The sequence below is a fragment of the Aethalodelphis obliquidens genome, unplaced genomic scaffold (genome assembly GCF_003676395.1).
Source record: "Aethalodelphis obliquidens isolate GAN/ISIS:26980383/991018 unplaced genomic scaffold, ASM367639v1 scaffold35, whole genome shotgun sequence".
Classification (NCBI taxonomy): Eukaryota; Metazoa; Chordata; class Mammalia; order Artiodactyla; family Delphinidae; genus Aethalodelphis; species Aethalodelphis obliquidens.
Window position 1 is genome coordinate 14,938,748 of NW_020837979.1, and position 24,495 is coordinate 14,963,242.

General features: G+C 38.9%; 1 protein-coding gene across 1 annotated transcript in view; it reads right to left on the reverse strand.

Annotated features, from left to right (window-relative positions):
* The window catches only part of DNAH6 (dynein axonemal heavy chain 6), a 292,860-nt gene extending 276,727 nt beyond the window's left edge, over nucleotides 1–16,133 (reverse strand). Inside the window, exons 1-2 of the mRNA XM_027129214.1 lie at nucleotides 16,021–16,133; nucleotides 14,547–14,779 (exon numbers count right to left, since the gene is read on the reverse strand). Coding sequence (XP_026985015.1) covers nucleotides 14,547–14,771 — 225 coding nt within the window. The 5' untranslated portion in view covers nucleotides 14,772–14,779; nucleotides 16,021–16,133. The remainder of the gene's footprint in view (nucleotides 1–14,546; nucleotides 14,780–16,020) is intronic.
* Nucleotides 16,134–24,495: the final 8,362 nt, after the last annotated feature.

The following is a 24,495-nucleotide window of genomic DNA, read 5'->3' on the forward strand; positions in this document are numbered from 1 at the left end:
AACAAAATTATTATAAGACAATCAGGGAAATGTGAATATTTTTTAACAGTTTAAATTATTTTAACAGCTCTCCTGAGATATAATAGCTCTCCTGAAATATAATAGACATACATTAAGCTGTATGTATTTAAAGTGTACAATTTGATGTGCTGATATATATATATATATATATATATGAAACCGTCAAGATAATGAAGAGAACCCAACAATGAGCCTTTTCAGGTTCCTTTCCAATACTCCTCCCTAGGCAAATACTGATCTGTTTTCTATCACTATACATTAGTTTGCATTTTCCAGGCCTTTAGTTAAATGTAATAAAATAGTATGTATTTTTTTTGCCCACCATCTTTCAGCATAATTATGCTGAGATTCCTCTATGTTGTTTCATATATCCATAATTCATTTATTTTTAAGGCTGAGTAGTATCCTATAGTGTAGAAACGCCACAATTTATTCATTCACCACTTGATGGACATGGTGGTCGTTTCCACTTTTGGGCTTTTAAAAACAAAATTGTTGGAGGGGGATCAAGATGGCGGAGTAGGAGGACATGGAGCTTACCTCCAGCCACAAACACATCAAAAATACATCTACATGTGGAACAAGTCTCACAGAAAACCAACGGGAAACTGGCAGAAGAACTCCTATACAACCAAAGCTTCAACAAACTTCTCCATGCAACTGGGTAGGAAGGGGGAAAAGGCGTCGAGACGGAACTGGCGCCCCTGGGAGGGATCCGTAAAGGAGAGAAGGTCCACAAGGGCACACCCTTGCCCTGGAGAGGCCCCTTACTTGCCGGGAGGTCCGCTGGGACAGATATAGGGGCTGGAAAAGCCTAAATTCTACTCCCGATGAGGGTGGGCATGCTGGCTTGCTAACAATCAGGGCAGAGAGAGACCAGTGCTGGCGGCTGCTGCCACACCTCACTTCCCAGTTCAAGGTGCACACCAGATGGGGCCACAGATACTCACAGAGGCAAAGTGCCAAATCTCGGACCAACAGGCCCTGGGAGAGGACTCAAGCTACTTGCAGGGAGACAGGCTGGAGGGCCTGGGGTGTGGATCGGACCGAACCTTGGAGCCCATTGTCGGCACTCACATGCAGAGTTTGTCAGCACGCACACTAAGTGGTGCCACAGAAACTCACAGTAGCTGGGCGCTGAGTCTCTGGTGGACGGGCCCTGGGCAGGAGTACACAGCTGTTCTTTTGTGTCTGGCAGGAGCGCTCCGGCCCCGCCCACTCTACACTGCAGCTTGGAGCTGGATCTGCGGCTGACAGGTCCTGGGAGAGGTTGGCCACAGAGGCAGCCCAGGTTTCAGGTGGCAGCATGACCACCTAGATTCCTGCAGCCACAGCACCCCGGCCCCAGCCCCAGCCCACTCCACAGCACAGCCTAGCAGGTCTCATCTGACATCCAGCACAGGCTCTGGAGACCACAACATCAATCACACCTACTATCAAGGGATAATGGCCAGCACACTATGAGGAAAGATGTGGCTGTCATTCATACCAAACCCAGCCACTGCACCAAAAATACTGGACTCACACAGTCTACACAGGGTCACTCCCACTTAAAAATATCCCTTCATACACCACAGTAGATAAGTGCTTCTCCTGAATTCATAGAGACAGAGAAAGTTTAAGTAAAATGAAAAGGCAGAGGAACTACTCCCAATTAGAAGAACAAGAGAAATCTCCTGAAAGAACAAATAATGAAACAGACCTCACCAGACTGCTAGACCACAAGTTCAAAAAGGAGATAATAAAAATGCTAAAGGAATTAAGAAAGATGATTGATAGAAATGCAGATCACTGTAACAAGGAACTAGAAACTGTAAAGACAAACCAATCAAAATTAGACAACTCAATTGGTGAAATAAAAACCAATCTAGAAGCAATAAATAGCACACTAAATAACAAAGAAGAATGAATAAGTGACCTGGAAGATAGAATAATGGAAATCACCCAATCAGAACAGCAGACAGAAATAAAAATGAAAAAAAAAAGAAAGCAACACATGAGATATAGAGAGTAATATGAAGGATGCCAACCTAAGCATAATAGAGGTTCCAGAAGGAGAAGAGAGAGAAAAGAGGATCAAAAATGTATTTGAAGAATTTATGACTGAAAACTTCCCAAACCTAAAGAAGGAAACAGATATCCAGGTACAGGAAGAACAGAGGGTCCTATACAAGATAAACCCAAACAGATCCCCACCAAGACATATCATAATTAAAATGGTGAGAATTAAAGATAAAGATAGGATTCTAAAGGCAGTTACAAGGGAAGCCATTTACCACAAACCCACAGACAACTTAATACTCAACCGTGAAAAGCTGAAAGCCTTTCTGCTAAATTCAGGAACAAGACGAGGATGCCCATTCTCACCACTTCTATCACAGTATTGGCCTAGTCACAGCAATCAGACAAGAAAAAGAAATAAAAGGTATCCAAATTGGAAGGAAAGAGGTAAAACTGCCACTCTTTGCAGATGACATGATATGCAATAGAGAGAACCCTAAAATCTCCATACAAAAACTATTAGTGCTAATAAATGAATTCAGCAAGGTAGAAGGATACAAGATTAACATATAGAAATCTGTTGCATTTCTTTACACTAATAATGAAATATCAGAAAGAGAAAGTAAGAAAACAATCCTGTTTAAAACTGTATCAAAAAAACAAAATCCCTAGGAATAAACTTAACTAAGGAGGTGAAAGACCTATATACTAAAAACTATAAAACATTCATAAAGGAAATGGAAAGATATCCCATGCTCTTGGATTGGAAGAATTAATACTGTTAAAATGGCCATACTACCCAAAGCAATCTACAGATTTAATGTGATCCCTATCAAAATATCCATGACATTTTTCACAGAACTAGAACAAATAATCATAAAATCTATATGGAAACACAAAAGACTGAGAATTGCCAAAGCAATCCTGAGGAGAAAGAACAAATCTGGAGACAACACCCTTCCAGACTTCAGACAATATTACAAAGCTACAGTATAAAAAAACAATGTGGCACTGGCACAAAAACAGACATATAGATCAATGGAAAAGAATAGAGAGCCCAGAAATAAACCTACCAAATAAACCTATGGTCAATTAATCTATGACAAAGGAGGCAAGAATATACAATGAAGAAAAGACAGTCTCTTCAACAAATAGTGTTGGGAAAGCTGGACAGCTACATGTAAATCAATGAAATTAGAACACTCCCTCACACTATATACAAAAATAAACTTGAAATGGTTTAAAGACCTAAATATAAGACATGATACCATAAAACACCTAGGAGAGAACATAGGCAAAACATTCTCTGACATAAATCTTAGCAATGTTTTCTTAGATTAGTCTCACAAGGCAAAATGAATAAAAGCAAAAATAAACAAATTGGACCTAATCAAACTTAAAAGCTTTTGCACAGCAAAGGAAACCATAAACAAAATGAAAAAACAACCTATGGAATAGGAGAAAATATTTGCAAATAATATCCAAAATATACAAACAGCTCATAAAGCTTAATATTGAAAAACCAAACAACCAAATCAAAACATGGGCAGAAGACCTAAATAGACACTTCTCCAAAGAAGACATACAGATGGCCAACAGGCATATGAAAAGATGCTCAACATCACTAATTATTAGAGAAATGCTTATCAAAACCACAATAAGGTATCACCTCACACCAGTAAGAATGGCTATCATCGAAAAGCCTACAACTACATGAGTAGCTGTACTCATGGTTATTATTTATTAAAGAAAAAGGGGGAAACAATTAAAATTAACAAAGGGAAAAGGTGTATGGGACAAAGTCTGGGGGAAACCAAGCAACTTTTCATGGGCACTCTTCCAGTGGAATCCATAATTGTATAGGCTTATATCTGGACTCTCTATTGTGTTCCATCAGTCTATTTGTCTATCTTGACACCAATACTACAATGTCTTAATTATTGTAGTTTAATAGTAAGTACTGAAATCAGGAGCATTAGACTTTAAACTTTGATCTTCTCTTTCAAAGTTGTTTTGGTTGTTCTAAGTACTTTGCATTTTTCTATGAATTTTAGAATCAGCTTGTCAATTTCTACCAAAAAGGAGAAATACTGCTGGGACTTTGATTGGAATTGCATTAAATTTATAGATCAATTTGAGGAGGACTGACATCTTGAAAATATTGAGTCTTCTAAACTACAAACACAGTATCATTCTTCATTTAGAGCTTCTTTAATTTCTCTGTTATATTTTGTAGTATTCATTCTTCAGGCCTTGCACATTCTCATTAGATTTACCCTCAATTCATACTTTTGTTGCTATTGTAAATAGTATTTTTATTTAATTTCAATTTCAAATTGCTCATACATAGACGTGCAACTAGTTTTTTATACTATCTTGTATTCTGTATCCTTGCTAACCTCATTATCAGTTCTAGTAACTTTTTCATAGCTTTCACTGGATTTTCCAAATAGATGATCATGTTCTTTGTGAAGGAAAATTTTTACTTCTTCCTTTCTAATCTGGGTTCCTTTTATCTCTTTTCCTTACCTTACTGCAATGGCTACCACCTCTAATACATTGTTAAACAGAAATGCTGGGAGCAGACATCCTTATTTGTTCATAATTTTTCACCATTAAGTCTGAGGTTAGGTGTAGGTTGTTCATGGATGACCCTTACTCACTTGAGGAAGGTCTCTTCTACTCCTAATTTGCTGAGAGTTTTATCAGGAATGGCTGGTGGATTTTGTCAAAGGATTTATCTACATCTATTGATATAATCATATGTCTTTTTTTCCAGTGGGGTAATATGGTGAATTACAGTGATTGCTTTTTAAATGGTTAATTCCCTACATTCCTGAGATAAATCCCACTGGCAATGATATAGTATATAGTTGGGTTCAAATTCCCAAAATTTTGTTTATAGTTTTTTTAAAATAACAATATTAACTACCATTTATTGAGCTTCTTCTATGTGACAAAACTTTAACACCCATTAATCTTTACAGCAAATGTGTTAGAAGAGTACTATTATTTGAATATTATTTTATTTTTTATTGAGACATAATTGATATATAACATTACATTAGTCTGTGTACAACATATGTATATGTTGCAAAATGATCATCACAATAAATCTAGTTAACATCCATCATCACACATAGTTACACTTTTTTTCTTCTTCTTTTTTTTTTTTTTGCAGTACGCAGGCCTCTCACTGTTGTGGCCTCTCCCATTGCGGAGCACAGGCTCTGGACGCGCAGGCTCAGTGGCCATGGCTCATGGGCCAAGCCGCTCCGCGGCATGTGGGATCTTCCCTGACCAGGGCACAAACCCGTGTCCCCTGCATCAGCAGGCGGACTCTCAACCACTGCGCCACCAGGGAAGCCCCACTTTTTTTCTTATAATAAGAATTTTTAAGATATTCTCTCTTAGCAACCTTAAAATATACAATAGAGTATTATTAACTATAGTCAGCATGCTGTACATTATATCCCCAGGACGTCATTTATTTTATAACTTGAAGTTTGTACTTTTTGACCCCCTTCACTCATTTCATCCACCCCACCCCCTCAACCCGTTCTCTGGCAAACACCTATCTGTTCTCTGATTCTATGAGTTCAGTTTTCATTTTCTTTAGATTCCACATGTGAGATCATACAGTATTCGTCTTTCTTTGTCTGACTTATTTCACCTAGCATAATGCCTTCAAGGTCCATCCATGTTGTTGCAAATGGCAAGATTTCCTTCTTTTTATGGCTGAATAATACTCTATTGTGTGTATATATACTACATTTTCTTTATCTGTTTTTACACTGATGGACACATAGGTTGCTTCCATGTCTTGGGTATTGTAAATAATGCTGTAATGAATATGGGGTGCAATTATACGTATCTATAAGTATCTTTTTGAGCTAGTATTTTTATTTCTTTCAGATAAATGCCCAGAAGTATGACTGCTGGATCACATTTTTAATTTTTTCAGGACACTTCAGATTGTTTTCCATAGTGACTGCACCAATTTATATACATTCCTATCAACAGTACACAAGGATTCCCTTTTCTCCACATCCTTGCAAACATTTCCTATTTCTTGTCTTTTTGATAATAGCCTTTCTAACAGGTGTGAGGCGATACCTCACTGTGGTTATGATTCATATTTCCCTGATGATCAGTGAGGATGAGCACATTTTCATGAATCTGTTGGCCATCTGTATGTCTTCTTTGGAAAAACGTCTATTCAGGTCCTCTGCCCATCTTTAAATTTTTTTTGTTTTTAAACATCCTTGCTTTCCTTTTTTTTAAAAAAATATTTATTTATTTATTTATTTACTTTTGGCTGTGTTGGGTCTTTGTTTCTGTGTGTGGGCTTTCTCTAGTTGCGGTGAGTGGGGGCCACTCTTCATCGCGGTGCGTGGGTCTCTCACTGTCGCGGCCTCTCTTGCTGCGGAGCACAGGCTCCAGATGTGCAGGCTCAGTAGTTGTGGCTCATGGGCCCAGTTGCTCCGTGGCATGTGGGATCTTCCCAGACCAGGGCTCGAACCCGTGTCCCCTGCATTGGCAGGCAGATTCTCAACCACTGCGCCACCAGGGAAGCCCCATCTTTAAAATTTGATTGTTTTATGAGTTGTATGAGTTCCTTATATATTTTGGATTATAACCTCATATCCGATATATGATTTGCAAATAGTTTCTTCCAGAAGTTGTCTTTTCATTTTGTTGAAGGTTTACTTTGTTGTGCAGAAGCCTTTTAGTTTTATGTAGTCCCGCTTGTTTATTTTGCTTTTGTTACCTTTGCTTTTGTAGTTTTTAATAAATTTAAAAATTTTTATTGAAGTATAGTTAATTTACAATATTGTGTTAGATTCAGGCATACATCACAGTGATTCAGTTATACATTGAGCATAGTTCTCTGTGCTATATGGTCCTTGTTGGTTATCTACCTTATATATAGTCGTGTGTACATGTTAATACCACCCTCTCAATTTAGCCCTCCCCCGACCACTACCACCCCCTTTCCCCTTTGGTAACCATGAATTTGTTTTATGTCTGTGAGTCTCTTTCTCTTTTGGAAATAAGTTCATTTGTGTGTGTGTGTATATATATATATATATATATATAGAGAGAGAGAGAGAGAGAGAGAGAGAGAGACAGAGACAGAGAGACAGAGAGAGAGAGAGAGAGTGAGAGTCCACATATAAGGCATATTATATGATATTCATCTTTGGCTTATTTCACTTAGTGTGATAATCTCTAGGTCCATCCATGTTGCTGCAAATGGCATTATTTCATTCTTTTTTATGGCTGAGTAATATACCATTGTATATATGTACCACATCTTCTTTATCCATTCATCTGTTGATGGACATTTAGGTAGATTCCATGTCTTGGCTATTGTAAATAGTGCTGCAATGAACACTGGGATGCATGTATTTTTTCGAATTATGGTTTTCTCCAGATATATGCCCAGGAGTGGGGCTGCAGGATCATATGGTAGCTTTATTTTTAGTTTTTTAAGGAACCTTCATACTGTTCTCCATAGGAGTTGTACCAATTTACATTACCAGCACCATTTATTGAAGAGACTCTTTTTCCTCTATTGTATAGTCTTGCCTCCTTTGTTGTAGGTTAATTGACCATAGGTGTATGGGTTTAGTTCTGTGAAAAATGCCATTGGTGATTGGATAGGGATTGCATTAAATCTGTAGATTGCATTGGGTAGTGCAGTCATTTTGACAATATTGATTCTTCCCAAGAACACGGTATATCTTTCCATCTGTTTATGTCATCTTTGATTTCTTTCATCAGCATCTTATAGTTTTTGGAGTACCGGTCTTTTGCTTCCTTTGGTAGGTTTATTCCTAGGTATTTTATTATTTTTGATGTGATGGTAAATGGGATTGTTTCCTTAATTTCTCTTTCTGGTCTTTCATTGTTGGTATATATAAATGCAACAGATTTCTGTATATTAATTTTTGTTACCTTTGCTTTTGATGTCAAATCCAAAAAATCATTGCCAAGACTGATCTCAAGAAGCTTACAACCTATGTTTCCTTCTAGAAGTTTTATAGTTTCAGGTCTTCTGTTCCAATGTTTAATTCATTTTCAGTTAGCTTTTGTGTATGGTGTAAGTTAGTGGTCCAGTTTTGTTTTTCCATGTGACTGTTCAGTTTTCCCAATACCATTTACTGAAAAGACTGTCCTTTCTCCATTGTATATTCCTGGCTCCTTTGTCATAAATTAATTGACCATATATGTATGGATTTATTTCTGGAATCTTTATTTTGTTTCATTGATCTATGTGTCTGTTTTATGCCAACTCCATCCTGCTTTGATTACTATAGCTTTGCAATATAGTTTGAAATCAGGACACATGATACCTCCCACTTTGTTCTTCTTTCTCAAAATTGCTTTGGCTATTCAAGATCTTTCATGGTTCCTTCTCAACATTGCTTTGGCTATTTGGGATCTTTTGTGGTTTCACACAATTTTAGGATTGTTTGTTCCACTCCTGTGAAAAATATCATTGGAATTCTTAGAGAGATTTCATTGAATCTGTAGATTGTTTTGGGTAGTATCAGCGTTTTAGCAACATTAATTATTCCAATCCATGAGCACAGATTTTCTTTCTGTTTATGTCTTCCTTGATTTCTTTTGTCAACATCTTAGAGTTTTCAGTGTACAGGTATTTTCACCTCCTTGGTTATGTTTATTCCTAGGTATTTCCTGCTTTTTCATGCAACTGTAAATGGGATTGTTTTCTTAATTTCTCTTTCTGATAGTTCATTATTAGTGTATAGAAATGTAACAGATTTCTGTATTTTGACTTTGTTTTCTGCACATTTACTGAATTTATTTATGAGTTCTAATAGCTTTTTGGTGATCTCTTTAGGGTTCTCTATATGTAGTATCATGTCATTCACAAAGAGCAATAGTTTTACTTCTTCCTTTCCAATTTGGATGCCTTTTATCTCTTTTTCTTGCCTTTTATCTCTTTTTTCTTGTCTTATCCTAGTGCTGTGGCTAGGATTTTTTAATACTATGTTGAATGAAAGTGTTGAGAGTGGGCATTCTTGTCTTGTTCCTGATCTTAGAGGAAAAGCTTTCAGCTTTTCACTGTTGAGTATTATGTTAGTGATATACTAACATAATACTATGTTATATTTGGGTTTGTCATATATGGCCTTTATTATGTTGTTGTATGTCCCCTCTTAATCCACTTTGTTGAGAATTTTTATCATAAATGGATGTTGAATTTTATCAAAAGCTTTTTCTGCATCTATCGAGAGGACCATATGATTTTTATCCTTTGTTTTGTTGATGTGGTGTATCATGCTGATTGATTTGTGGATATTGAACCATCCTTGCTTCCCTGGAACAAATCCCACTTGATCATGGTGTAAGCTCCTTTTAAGGTATTATTGAGTTCTGTTTGTTAATATTTTGTTGAGGATTTCTGCATCTATGTTTGTCAGGGATATTGGCCTGCAATTTTCTTTTCTTGTGGTATCCTTGTCTAGTTTTGGTTTCAGGGTAATGCTGGCCTTATTAAATGAATTTGGAGGAGTTCCCTCCTCTTCTGTTTTTTGGAAGAGTTTGAGAAGGATTGGTATTAATTCTTTAATGTTTGGTAAAATTCACCAGTGAAGCCATCTAGTCCTGGACTTTTGTTGGTTGGGAGGTTTTTGATGACTGATTCAATCTCCTTACTGTAATCAGTTTGTTCAAATTTTCTATTTCTTCATGATTCAATCTTGGTTGGTTGTACGTTGCTAGGAATGTAACCATTTCTTTTAGGTTGTCCAATTTATTGGCACATATTTGTTCATAGCAGTCTCTTATGATCCTTCATATTTTGTGGTATCAGTTGTAACATCTAAATTTTCATTTCTGATTTTATTTGAGTCCTCTTTCTTTTTTTTCCTTGGTAAGTCTAGCTAAAGTTTTGTCTATTTTGTTTATCTTTCAAAGAACCAGCTCTTAGTTTCATTGAATTTCATTGATCTTTTCTATTGTTCTTTCAGTGTCTATCTCCTTTATTTCCATTCTGATCTTTGTTATTTCCTTTTTTCTATTCATTTTTGGCTTTGATTGTTCTTCCATTTCTAGTTCCTTGAAGTGTAAAGTTAGATTGCTTATTTAAGGTATTTCTTGTTTCTTAATGTAGGCATTTATCCCTATGAAATTCCCTCTTAGAACCACTTTTGCTGCATCCCATAAGTGTTGATATGTTGTATTTCCATTTTCATTTGTCTTAAAGTATTTTCTAATTTGTCTTTTGGTTTCTTCTTTGACCCAATTTTCCTTGACCAAATTTGTGAATTTTCCAATTTTCTTCTTGTAATTGATTTCTAGTTTCATACTACTGTGGTCAGAAAAGATACTTGATATGATTTCAGTCTTCTTAAATTTATTAAGACTTGTGCTGTTGCCTAACATATAATCCATCCTGGAGAATGTTCCATGTGCACTTGAGAAGAAAGTGTATTCTGTTGCTTTTGCATGGAATTTCTATATATGTCTCTTAAGTCCACTAGTTCAAACTTGTCATTTAAGGGCAATGTTCCCTTATTGATTTTTTAGTTGGGATGATTTTTCCATTGATGAAAGAAGGGTGTTAAAGTCCCCTACTAATATTGTATTGCTGTCTCTTGGTCCCTTTAGATCTGTATTTGCTTTATATATTTAGGTGCCCCTATATTGGGTGCATATTTACAAACATTATATCCTCTTGTTGGATTGACCCCTATATCATTATATAATGATCTTGTCTCTTATTACAGTCTTTGTCTTAAAGTCTATTTGTCTGATATAAGTATAGCTACCCCAGCTTTCGTTTGGTTTTATTTGCATGGAATACCTTTTTCATCCCTTCACTTTCAATCTGTTTGTACCCTTACATCTCTAGTGAGTCTCTTGTAGGCAGCATGTAGATGCCTATAAGAGATTTAAAATAGAAGGGTCTATTTAAAAAAATCTAATCAGCTAGTCTGTGTCTTTTGATTGGAGAATTTAGTCTATTTACATTTAAAGTAATTATTGATATGTATGTACTTATTGCCATTTTGTAAATTATGTTCTGGCTATTTTATGATTCTTTTGCTCCTTTTTTCTTCTCTTGCTCTCTTCCTTTTAGATTTGATAATATTCTTCAGTAGTTCAGTAGCTTAGATTCTTTTCTCTTTATCTTCTGTGTATCTACTATAGGTTTTTGCTTTATAGTTACCATGAGACTCACTTAAAAAAACTTATATTTGTAATGATTTAAGTTGATAATAACTTAAACTTGAATGCATTCTAAAGCTCTCCATTTTATCCCCCCTACATATTTTATGTTTTTGATGTTATAATTTACATCTTTTTATCTTGTGTATTCATAAAAAATTATGTAAAAATATGTATTTTTGTGTGTGTATTTATCCATTTATATAAAATTAAGCATGGAGAAAAGCAAGAAAGGATGTACATCAGATTGTTGTTAATGACAGATACTATAGAAATGGGGGTCAGAGATTGGAGAATTGAAGGTAAGGAAAAATGTAAAAGAAGAAGAGTGGGAGAGGGAAAGAAAGAGGGAAGAGAAGAAGAGAGAGAGGAGAAGGAAGGTGGGGAGGTGGGCATAGGAGGAGGAGAAAAGAACAAAGAAGGGGAGGGGAGGAGAGGGGAAGGATGGCAATGATAAAAAGAACAAACATAGTATTACTAACTCTGTCAGAACAAATCAAACTACATGTACCTATACACATGAAATTAGTCTCTTGAATACTAAGCTACTCTCTCCATGTGGTAGAAATTTATGTCATTTTCACTTTATTCCTTAGTATTTTTAATATTGCAGAACTACTATATTCATGTATTTGTTATATTGTTCCAGTCACCTACTACATAATAAAATGCTCCAAACTTTGTAACTTAAAACAGAACAACAACATTTATTTTGCTTAAAAATCTACCATGTAGGTAGAGCTCAGTGAGGACAGCTTGCCTCTGCTCCACTTGACATCAGCTGAGGCAGCTCAAGGGCTGGGGACTGTAATCTCTGAAGGCTTGTCCATTCACAGTCTGGCAGGTGATAAAGGCTATAGTCTGGGACTCATTCAGATGACATCTCCTCAGGGAGACCTTTGTAGTCACCCAATCTAAAGTAGCCTGCTGTTTGTCTTGACCACATTCCCTATATTATTTTCTTAACAGCACCTATCATTAGATGACGTTCTTCAGTTTAATTATTTAGGATTACTAGAATGTCAATAGGGATCTGTTCTCCCTTGTTCACTGTTGTATCCCCAGAGCATGACTCAGAGCCTGGCATGTAGTAGGCGTTGAATTCAATATACATAAATTTATCACACTGATGTCAAACGGAACTACTTTAATCATCAAGGGTTAATTATACACTTTTGCCACATGAAGGTAAACCCGTCAGAAAGAAACAAGTGTAAAAGGTTTAATACTAATTCCATGGGAAAAAAATAGTAGAGAGGCCCCCAAACTCCCCACAATGCATAGTGCAGGCACACTGCTCTCTGGAGAAGAGAGCAGCTGCAGGTAGTGCCATACCCACCTTGCAAATGGAAGTTCAGTGTCAACAACATCTGTTACTTTGCATTTTCTGTTAATCAGAATTGCAATTGGCTGTGTAGTTTTCTTTGCATTTAAGATGTTAATTTGTTTATCAAAAATTTTGAATTAATCCCTAGGTAAACCGTTTTTCACATAAAGTAACATTAAAATAAAAATAACAAATGAGCACTATGGACCTTCAAGAATGTTTTCCTCCAGCATGAATCAGTACCTAAATTTGAGAAGCAATGGAATAAGGGTTAACGTCCATAATATATATGTATATATATGTTTTTATTATTTATTTTTTTTAATTAAAATATAGTTGATTTACAATATCATGTTAATTTCAGGTATACAGCACAGTGATTCAGTTACACATATATACATTATATATATATGTTTTTAAAAACCTCAGAAACTGATAGGAAAAAAGCAAACAATCTAATTTTAAAGTAGACAGTGATTATGAACAGAATCCACGAAATAAGTTACATACATGCCAATGAATGAATGAAAATACAATTAACTTCATTAATAAGATGTGATGCCATTTTAACTTATCAGTCTAGCAAAAATAAGAGAACTGATAGCGTCAGTTTTGGCAAAGATGTAGGTAAGCAGGACCTCTTATACATCGTAGGTGCAAAGGTAAACCTTTCAGCACAATTGGGCAATAGTTTTCAAAATTAAAATGTACATATTCTATGACCTACAAAATGCCACTTCTGAAAATCCATTTTTATCAGTACAAAGGCAGTCATTCAATGCAGCATTATCTGCAATAGCAAAATAATAACAACAACAAAATGAAAAGGAAATAACCAGAACTCCTTTTAGGAGAACAATTAATGGGTACTCTATCATGGCACATCCATGCAACAAAACACAGTGCAGCTGTTAGAAAAGATACCTCTGGGGCTTCCCTGGTGGCACAGTGGTTGAGAATCTGCCTGCCAATGCAGGGGACACAGGTTCAAGCCCTGGTCTGGGAGGATCCCAAATGCTGCGGAGCAACTGGGCCCGTGAGCCACAACTACTGAGCCTGCGCGTCTGGAGCCTGCGCTCCGCAACAAGAGAGGCCGTGACAGTGAGAGGCCCGCGCACCACGATGAAGAGTGGCCCCCACTTGCCACAACTAGAGAAAGCCCTCGCACAGAAATGAAGACCCAACACAGCAAAAATAAATAAATTAATTAATAAACTTCTATCCCCAACATCTTCTATTAAAAAAAAAAAAGAAGATACCTCTGTATGCACAAATTGGAAAGACTTCCATATGTTTTAGTGAAATCAGTACTTTGAAGATCAGTATGTACTGTATAATCTTTCTTTAAAGCTATATGTTTATACACCAACACATACATATATATATATATATATATATATATATATATACACACACATATATATTTGAATAAACATATAAAACAGCCTGAAAGGCAACCACTAACAACAGGAGTTAACATCTGAAGGTCCGAGTGAGGACTTTCACTTTTCACTTTTTTATGCACTTTCACTGCTCTTTTACATGGATATATAATTATCCAAGGGCATAAATGGATTCTTAAAACTATTTTCAGACATGTACAAAATTTTTCAGGACACTAGGCATTTACTTTAAAAATAATAAAATTATGTAATTATATATATTACTCTTACTGAAGTTCCTAGTATCAAACGGTACCCCAGTACCTAAAAGAGCCTTACAGCCTACATAGTTAAGTATCCGTATTGTACATAATGCTAGAGAGAATTTATCTGCTAGAAAACTTTGTTCACCACTGCATCCCACCACCTCAAACAGTATTTAGAGCTCAATAATTTTGAATAAATAAGTGTGTTTACAATTTCATAAACGAGTCTTAACTTTCAGGTTTTCTTTCCTTCTTTGTTAATTAAGAGTCTAGAAATTACTTCCATCCCCCAAAGCCACATCCTCTGTAGCCAAAAGTGGCTAAAATGCTGGTTTTCAAACTTACCAGAGGCTCTAGTTTTATAGGCTGCTGTCGTTTTCTTGTCTTCTCCTGAGCTTTTGTAGTGTGCTTAAATGTCAGGAATTGTGTATCACCTTCATTTTCTGTGGGTGTTACAAAACTCAGTCTTCCCTTTGCTTTTATACTGTTCAGTCTTGTAATCGCAGGGTTTTCCATCAGCTCTCCAATACTTTCCAGGTCCAACTCATTGTCTGAGGCACGAAAAGCCATCTTCACTCCTGGAGAGGGTTTAGGGTCAAGAAAAGAAAAATGAAAAGTAGAGCAAAAGGATTGGGGAAGTAGGGCTAAGTGGAGGGGTTTTAAGAACCACGGAGAGCTGAATTTGCTTATCCCCAAAGAAAACCTATCAAAGTTACCCCATTCTTCCCAAACTGAGGACCTAAACCAGAGGAATGAAAATTCGGAACTATGCCTGGCCTTCTAGAAGCCCCGTAGCTGGGGGGGGACCCAGGAATTTGCATTTCTAATAACTTCCTGGGTGATGCTGTTGCTGCCTCTGATTTGGGGACCACAATGGTCCAGATTTGGAAGGATGAAGAGAAATGCCATTATACTGAGATCGTTTCTCACACTTGAGTATGCAAAATATCTCCGGGGGTGGGGGTAGTGTTCAAAATGCAGGTAATTCTAATGCAGGTAATCTGAGATATATAGCCTAGGTACTCACAGAGAAACCAAATAAAGGGAAAAAAGAGTTGAAGGCTAAAGCATAAAACAGCGCTTCTGGAGATTTTATGTGGATGAGAATCACTTGAAGAGCTTGTGAAAAGGCAGATTCTGATTCATAAGCAAGGTCCCAGAACACTAGAACTACGAGCCTTTTGTAGCGGTCTTGTACCCTCACCACCACTCACACTCCGGTCCCACCAGATGGGTGGAAATACTTTCCTTAAAAACAGTATTACAACACACGAGGTCTTGAACCAGGTGTCAGCAGGCCCAGGTTTTAGTCTAGATCAGCACTGGCCAACCAAAATATAATGCAAATCTCCTATGCAATTTAAAATTTTCAAGTAACCACATTCAAAACCAAAAAAAGAAATTAATTTAATAATGTTCTTTATTTAACATGTACAAAATATTATCATTTCAACATGTAATCGATATAAAACTTATTAATATGATAGTTTCTTTTTTGTTACTACGTCTTCAAAGTATTTCACCTTTAGGGCACATCTCAATTCAGACTAGTCCCCTGTGGCTAGTGGTTACCATACTGACTAGCAGAGGTCCAGACCTGACCACTCCGTGTGTGACCTTGGACAAGTCTCTCGATAGCTCTGTTCCTCGGTTTCCAGCCCTCTAAATTGCTAGGTAGGATGTAGGTATCACTAAAATGCCTTTCCATTGGCCTTCTCTGCCTCTCTGCCTCTCTGAGCCTTTCCTTATGTGCTCCAAAAGCATGATAAGTCTCCCGCCTCGGGGTTTCAGCCCCACAGCTCGATTCCTCAGGACTCACCAAGTCAGACTAGACCAGCAGCCGCCTCAGACGGTCTCCTGAGACAGAGAAAAAGCAGGGTCTAGCAGAAAGTTGTCTCTAAGCCGAGAATGTTTCCCGTTGCCTAGCAGCCACCAGGCCTCCACTGAGGTTCGCTGCGCCTGTGCGCGACCTGTCGCCACGGCAACCCCTCAGCCAACTGCAGCTCTGGGTCCAGGACTGTGCCGGGCAGTCGAGCCAATGACTGTCTCTGGAAATTTCCTTACGTCACTGATTGATGGAGAGCTCGCACTAGCCCTGACGGCTTCTCCGTGCTGGGAAGTGTTCCCGGGCTGGGCTGGAAGGCGAGGCAGCCAAAGGAGTTGGTTACTTATGTTTGTTCCTTCGCTTATCAACAACCGCCCACGCTCATTGCACCTCCCTCCTCCTCCAGGAATCTTTTCTGTTGCCCCTCGAGAGGCTTGAGGCTGCCTTGGCATTCGCTTTAATCTAACTTGCTGTGGTTAGAAGAATCAAGTGCCTGCGTAGACAGTTCACGTCCCGCTCTCCGAGGGAGCGACCGTCCTGCGTCTCTGCCCCACCCACCGACCTCCTCCCGGGAGTGTCCTAAGGCGCTAGGAATGCGGGCTCTTCTTCCCCTCAAACCTCACCGTGTCCTTTTCTGCTGATGTTCTTTTCCGCCTGGAAGGTAACTTAGTGTCAGGCAAAGCACGAGCCCATATTAATTGGTCCCTGCACCGTATTCACCAAAGCAGACCCTGGATCTTGTTTGGCATTTAGACCCACCGGATTAACTCTCCAAAGACTGCTGCTAATGCTGTATGGAAGCGACCCCACCGATGCCCCGTGCAGGTTGCTTACTGAAGTTACCTTACCCCGGTTAGTGATCAGGGGAAGCAGCCTTTTACCTGCCTCGGGGAAATGTTACACCACATGGCAGAGGCTTGGTTTTCAACCGCCCCTCCAAAATGACATAATCACCGATGAAACTTATATTTTGTCCTTTTTGGTACCCCCCCCCCCAAAAACACCTTGATATTTGTTTCTTGCCTTGAAAGCAAAGTCCTATATGAGGTGCTTTACATATCATACTCACAACCTGCATTTTCTCAGTCTTAAGATACTCAGGTATGTATTTTCCATGCAGGCATGACACCACCTACAAAGGAGAGACTCATATAATAATAGAGCTGGAATGGAGAAAACAGATCACTCAATCCAACTACTCCCCCATTTCATTTATTTTTTAAAGATTGATTGACTGATTGATTGATTTTGGCTGTGACGGGTCTTAGTTGCAGCATGTGGGACCTTCGTTGTGGCACGCGGGACCCTTAGTTGCAGCATGAGGATTTCTTAGTTGTGGCATGCATGCGGGATCTAGTTCCTCGACCAGGGATCTAATCCCGGCCCCCTGCGTTGGGAGCGTGGAGTCTGACCCACTGGATCACCAGGGAAGTCACCCTCATTTTGGTAATAAGAGAACTGAGACCTAGAGAGAAAGTAAATAATTTACTCCAGGTCAGGCACCTAGTCCTGGCAGAGGTAAAACTGGAATACAGATCTCCTAATCCTTAATCAGGAACCGCAAACAGCAATGGAGTAACTTCAGTTTAGAAACAATTCAGATTAACTTCAAATGTAGACATAATAAATACTAATTCCCCAGAGATGCAAGGTACACACAGGTAATCAATCAGAGCCAATAAAATATAAACTAGTAATGAAAAAAAATTCAAAACCAACCCAGTATACATAAAAGCATATTATAATGATATGCAGTGTTAGACACACACCCCAAAATAGACTTCATTTTGGATGTGCAATGAATATTTTAATCTGTTGCTTTCAAAGTTTATGTGGGGGAGACATAATTTATTGCTCCTCAGTTCAAGAATTTCTTTGTTAGTCGATGAAGGTGATTGTATTCTAACGTTACCTTATGCAGCTAAGAGCATTCATTCCAAGAGCCAAGAAGGGTGCAGGATAGAAGACACGGACACATAGAGTTTTATGAAGGTATCGCTGTATTGAACACTACTCACCAAATCTCTCCAAACTTATTTTTTTAATGTGGCAAGATGTCATATTCATTATCAAACAAGAGCTTTGTTTATTGCCTATTGATTGTTTCAGAGCTCTTGTAAATAGCAATAACTGTTACTATTTATTGGGTCCTCCTTATGTACCAGGTACTGTGCTATATGTTTTGCATTTATTATCTCAAATACTTCCAACAAACCTAAAATTCCCATTTCATAGCTAAAGAACTAGGCTACGAAAGGTTTACGAGAACTAGATTAAGAAAACAGTAATACTAAGTAAAAATGGTTAAAACTTAGTGAACATGAAGTTAAGATTTATATGCCGGATCCTTTGTGAAGTTTTCTTCACCATTATACTATTCATTGCAACAGCTTCATATTATTTTAGAGGTATTATTGTACCTACTCCACCACTAAGGAAATTGAGGCTTAAAGAGGTTATGTAATTTACCCAAGATCAGTCCAGAAGTGGCAAATGGCAGAGCTAAGATACAAATTGAGATCCATCAACTTTATTTTTTTTAATTAATTAATTAATTAATTAATTTTGGGCTGTGTTGCTGTGCATGGGCTTTCTTTAGTTGCGGAGAGCCGGGCTACTCTTCATTGCGGTGCGCGGGCTTCTCATTGTAGTGGCTTCTCTAGTTGCGGAGCATGGGCACTAGGGTGTGTGGAGGCTCAGTAGTTGTGGCACATGGGCTTAGCTACTCCGTGGCATGTGGGATCTTCCTGGACCAGGGCTAGAACCTGTGTCTCCTGCATTGGAAGGCAGATTCTTAACCACTGCGCCACCAGGGAAGCCCTGAGATCCATCAACTTTAATAGTTAAAATTCCATAATATTAATCATGGAATTCTGCTACTGGATGTACAGTGGATTATATTCTGAAAAATTCCTGAAGCGAAACACCTATATGTTTGGATAAACTCCAAGGCACATTATTTTAACTGTATTGCTGAACTCACAGGAATTAAGAGAATTGTAACAATATAGCACTGTTGATGGGAATGTAAATTGGTGCAGCCGCCATGAAAAATAGTATAGACATTCCTCAAAAAATTGAGAATAAAAATACCATATGATCCAGCTCTTCCACTTCTGGTTATTTATCCAAAGAATACAAAAACACTTATTAGAAAAAAAATATATGCACCCTTATGTTCATCACAGCATTGTTTACAATAGCCCAAATATGGAAACAACCTAAGTGCCCATCAATAGATGAATGGATAAAGAAGATGTGGTATTTATGCACAATGGAATATTACTCAGCCATATAAAATATAAAATATAAAATCTTTGAGACAACATGGATGGATCTTGAGGGTACTATGCTAAATGAAATGACAGAAAAAGACAAATACCATATTATTTCACTCATATATGGAATATAAAATAGTAATAATAAATGAACAAACCTAACCAAACAAAACCAAAAAGATAGATACAGAGAACAGAGAAGTGATTTTCAGAGGGGACTGGAGATGGTGGGGAGGAGGAAATGGGGGTTAACTCTATGGTGATGGGTGGAAACTAAACTTTTGGTGGTGAGCATGCTGTAGTGTATATAGAAGTTGAAATATAATGTTATACACATGAACTTTATATGTCATAAACCAATGTTATTGCAATAAATTTAAAAAATGTATACATAAAGTGGGTATAGCTAATTGTATTTAAGTTATACTTTAGTAAAGTTTATCCAGGAAATAATAAAATTGTCTTTATGCACAAACATTTTTTTTAAAGTGACAATCGTACTCCTAAAATTATACTTCAAAATCATGTGAGGCTTTTCTAAACATACAGATTTCTAGGCTCATGTCAGACCTGGTAAATAAGAATCTTTGGAATTGGCACTTAGGCAAATATCTGCTTAAAAATTTCTATAGATGAATCAAATGAACATCTCTGGTTAAGGACCACATCTGCAGGTGAAAATATATGAAGATTAAAAGATGTTAGATTAAGTAGGTCATAAAACAGTTTGCATAACAAAGCACAAGTGTATGTAAACTCAGCAAACTCTATGGAAGAAAAACATAAGCGTTTATGAGATTCATGGGTATTTTATGTTATATCCTTTGCTTTTCTGTATATTTAAAAATAAAAGCCATATACCACTTTTGTATTGAGAAAAGTGAGTTATTTTTAAATTAGCACAAGAAAATATATAAGAGCATAAAATAGAGAGGCCATGAACTTGGTGGAGGCCAAGGTGAAGGGATCAGGAACACTGGTGGAGGATTTAGCCTTCAGTGTAAAGAAGAGCCACCCTGCTCCGTGTGAAGGGAAGGAAGGTCGAAGTGGATTAGGTAAATGGGTAGACTTGGGCCAGAGTTCTTCTTTTTTCTCTGTGAAGCAGTAGGTAAGGTCAGCTGCTCCTAAGGATGGAGGTGCTCAGGTTCCATATAATTTATACTGGGGTGGGAGGGTAACTCATCTTTAGGCTTGACTGTCCACAGTTTAATTTCAGGGTCTGTGAACTGCTTAAAATTGTATCCATGTTTGTGGGTGTACATTTGTCTATAGCTGTTAAATTCTCAAAGGAGCCTGTGACCAATCACCCCTCAGAGTTGGGAATTATACCTGCTCTGCAAGTGTTCTGGCCTTAAGTATAGGTCACATAGCTCAACTTTCTGGGGTGAGGGTGGTGGTGGTGGATGTGGTTGTGGTATCATGTTTTGTTGCTCTATCACCGCCTTGTGGTCAAATGAATGTACAGCCAAAGGAGGTTTTGAGTCACATATTTTGAATCAGGGCAATAGCTTCTCATCTTAGCTATTTGGAGGGGGCGTGGGACATTCTATGGTCTAATGTCCTACACATTATGAGATTTAATGATGATTACAAAGTTTTCCTCAAAAATGTTAAACCGATGTTAATTATTCATGAATGAGATGACCTGCCCAAGCCCAGATAATTTTATTCCAATTAAAGGTCTTTGCAGAAGTGATCTCTGACCCAGTGTTGAATGTTTTGAAAGACCATAGAGCAGTGCTCCTTAAACTTAACTTTGTGTTAGGGGTAACTTAGAGAGTTTTGAAAACCTGACACCCAGACCACACACCATGCTAATTAAACTAAGACTGAGAGACCCAGACATCAGGGTTTTTTCTAGCGTCCCCTTCCCCAGGTGATTCCCATGTCCAACCAAGTCCAAGGGCCTCAGCCACAGGGTCCTGCTATTCAAGATGTGCTGTATAAGCCAGCAGCATTAGCATTCCCTGGGAGCCTGTTAGACTGCAGAATATCAGATCCTGCCCCAGACCTCCTGAATCAGTCTGCATTTTAATAATTCTCAGGTGGCTCATTGCATATTAAATTTAAGAAGTGCTATTAAAGAGAACAGAATGGGTGTCCAGCAGGTCTGCTGGATACACAAGGCAGGAATGGTGCTCAAAAGGTAGGCTTCTCATGTTTGATCACTGCCAGTTACAGGAAATGTGTGACTTCTGTGCCACTGCTGGACAGTTCTAATTGTCAGAAAGTTCTTTTTTTGGTAGATGTCAAAATCTACTTTCTTGCCAGTTCTGCAAATTGCCCCCATGATCTCTTTTTAAATATTTGAAGGCAGAAATGTCTTTCCCTAATCTTCCTTCTTTGAATCCCTCCCTGCCGACGTTCCAGTTTCTTTAGTCTATGTATGATAGTTTTGCAGAACTCCTACTAATTCTACGCTAAAATGGCTCTCAGAACTGAAGGTGAGATTCTAGATGTGGTGTGATGCAATGAGAGTAGTAGGAAAATGACTTTCCTTTATTTAGAAATTCTACTAAAGACTCCTTTTTCTTGCTGAAAATATTAGTCAGGATCTCTGTCAAATGCTACATTGTAAAGAACCTGTATCCAGTAAACAAATCAACACTGATGGTCTCAGAGCCTCAGGTCATTCACATGTGATCGCTGATGGTCCCCTGAGCTCAGAGAGACCATGGGAACTTCCATTCTATAGCTGATTGGGTTTGTGCCTAGTGTCTAAAGTGGGGGAGAGGGGGCAGTCTTATGGGACTGAACCCTTAAACTGTGGGATCTGACACAATCTCCAGGTAAATCCTTGTCAGAATTGAGTTGAATTATAGACACTTTGCTGGTGTCTGAGAATTTCGTGTTGGGATGAGAACCACCCTTCCCTCTGCCACAGGTTGGAACTGGGATCAGAGTCTTAATAGCATAGAGTAGGAGTTAGTGAATACTATCCTATGGGTCAAATCCAGACTGCTGCCTGTTTTTGTAAATAAAGCTTTATTGGGATACAGCCATGACCATTTCTTTAGATATTTTCTATAGCTGTTTTTGCACTAAATAGAGTTGTGTAGTTTTGATAGAGACTATTCAACCCAGGATATTTACTATCTGGTCTTTTAGGAAAAAGTTTGCTGACTCCTGTGATAGTAAATATATATAATGTGGTAAATATAAAAAGTAGTCACTGACAGAGGGCCCTCAAGATGGCCGAGAAGTAAGACGTGGAGATCACCTTGCTCCCCACAAATACATCAAAAATATATCTACATGTGGAACAACTCCTACAGAACACCTACTAAATGCTGGCAGAAGACCTCAGACTTCCCAAAAGGCAAGAAACTCCCCACGTAACTGGGTAGGGTAAAAGGAAAAAGCAGAGACAAAACATAGGGAAGGGACCTGCACCTCTGGGAGGGAGCTGTGAAGGAGGAAAAGTTTCCACACACTACGAAGACCCTTCACTGGCAGAGACGGGGGAGGGGTGGGGGGAAAACTTTGGAGCCACGGAGGAGAGCACGGCAAGAGGGGTGCAGAGGGCAAAGTGGAGAGATTCCCGCACAGAGGATCGGTGCCAACCAGCACCCACCTGCCTGAGAGGCTTGTCTACTCAACTGTCGGGGAGGGTGGGGGCTGGGAGCTGAGGCTTCGGCTGGCTTCGGATGTCAGATCCCAGGGAGAGGACTGGGGTTGGCTGTGTGAACACAGCCTGAAGGGGGCTAGTGCATCACAGCTAGTAGGAAGCGGGTCCGGGAAAAAGTCTGGAACTGCCTAAGAGGCAAGAGAAAATTGTTTTGGGGTGCGCGAGGAGAGGGGATCCAGAGCACCACCTAAATGAGCTCCGGAAATGGGCACAAGCTGCAGCTATCAGCACAGACCCCAGAGACGGGCATGAGACGCTAAGGCTGCTGCTGCAGCCACCAAGAAGACTGTGTGCGAGCACAGGTCACTATCCACACCTCCCCACCCGCCTGTGCAGCCTGGCACTACTAGGGTCCCATGATCCAGGGACAACTTCCCTGGGACAACACACGGTGCACCTCAGGCTGTTGCAACGTCACACCAGCCTCTGCCACCACAGGCTTGCTCCGCATCCCGTACCCGACCCTCCCCTGAGCCTGAGTGAGCCAGAGCCCCCTAATCAGCTGCTACTTTAACCCCATCCTATCTGAGCAGGAACAGACGCCCTCAGGCGACCTACATGCAGAGGCGGTGCCAAATCCAAAGCTGAACCCCAGGAGCTGTGCGAACAAAGAAGAGAAAGGGAAATCTCTCCCAGCAGCCTCGGGAGCCGCGGATTAAATCTCCACAATCAACCTGATGTACCCTGAATCTTTGGAATACATGAATAGACAACAAATCATCCCAAAACTGAGGCTGTGGATGGTGGGAGCAACAGTAGACTTGGGGTTTGCTCTATGTGACTGAATACTTTCTGATTCTTATGTGTATCTTAGTATACTTTTTAGTGCTTGTTATCATTGATAGATTTGTTTATTGGTTTGGTCGCTCTCTTCTTTTATTTTATTACTTTTAAATTATTTATTTTAATAATTTTTTATTTTAATAACTTTATTTTACTTTATTACTATTTTCTTTCTTTTCTCCCTTTTCTTCTGAACAGTGTGGCTGACAGGGTCTTTGTGCTCCAACTTGGTGTAAGGCCTGAGCCTCTGAGGTGGGAGAGCCGAGTTCAGGACACTGGACCGCCAGAGACCTCCTGGACCCATGTAATATCAAGCAGCAAGAGCTCTCCCAGAGATCTCCATGTCAATGCTAAGACCCAGCACCAATAAATGACCAGCAAGCTCCAGTGCTGGACATCCCATGCCAGACAACAAGCAAGATAGGAACACAACCCCACCCACAAGCAGAGAGGCTGCTTAAAATCATTTTAAGTTCACAGACACCAAAAAACACAACACTGGATGCAGTCCTGCCCACCAGAAAGACAAGATACAGCCTCATCCACCAGAACACAGGCACCAGTACCCTCCACCAGGAAGCCTACACAACCCACTGAACCAACCTTACCCAATGGGGGCACACACCAAAAACAATGGGAACTACGAACCTGCAGCCTGTGAAAAGGAGACCCCAAACACAGCAAGTTAGGCAAAATGAGAAGACAGAGAAATACACAGCCAAATAAGGAGCAAAGTAAAAACCCACGAGACCAAAAAAATGAAGAGGAAAGAGGCAGTCT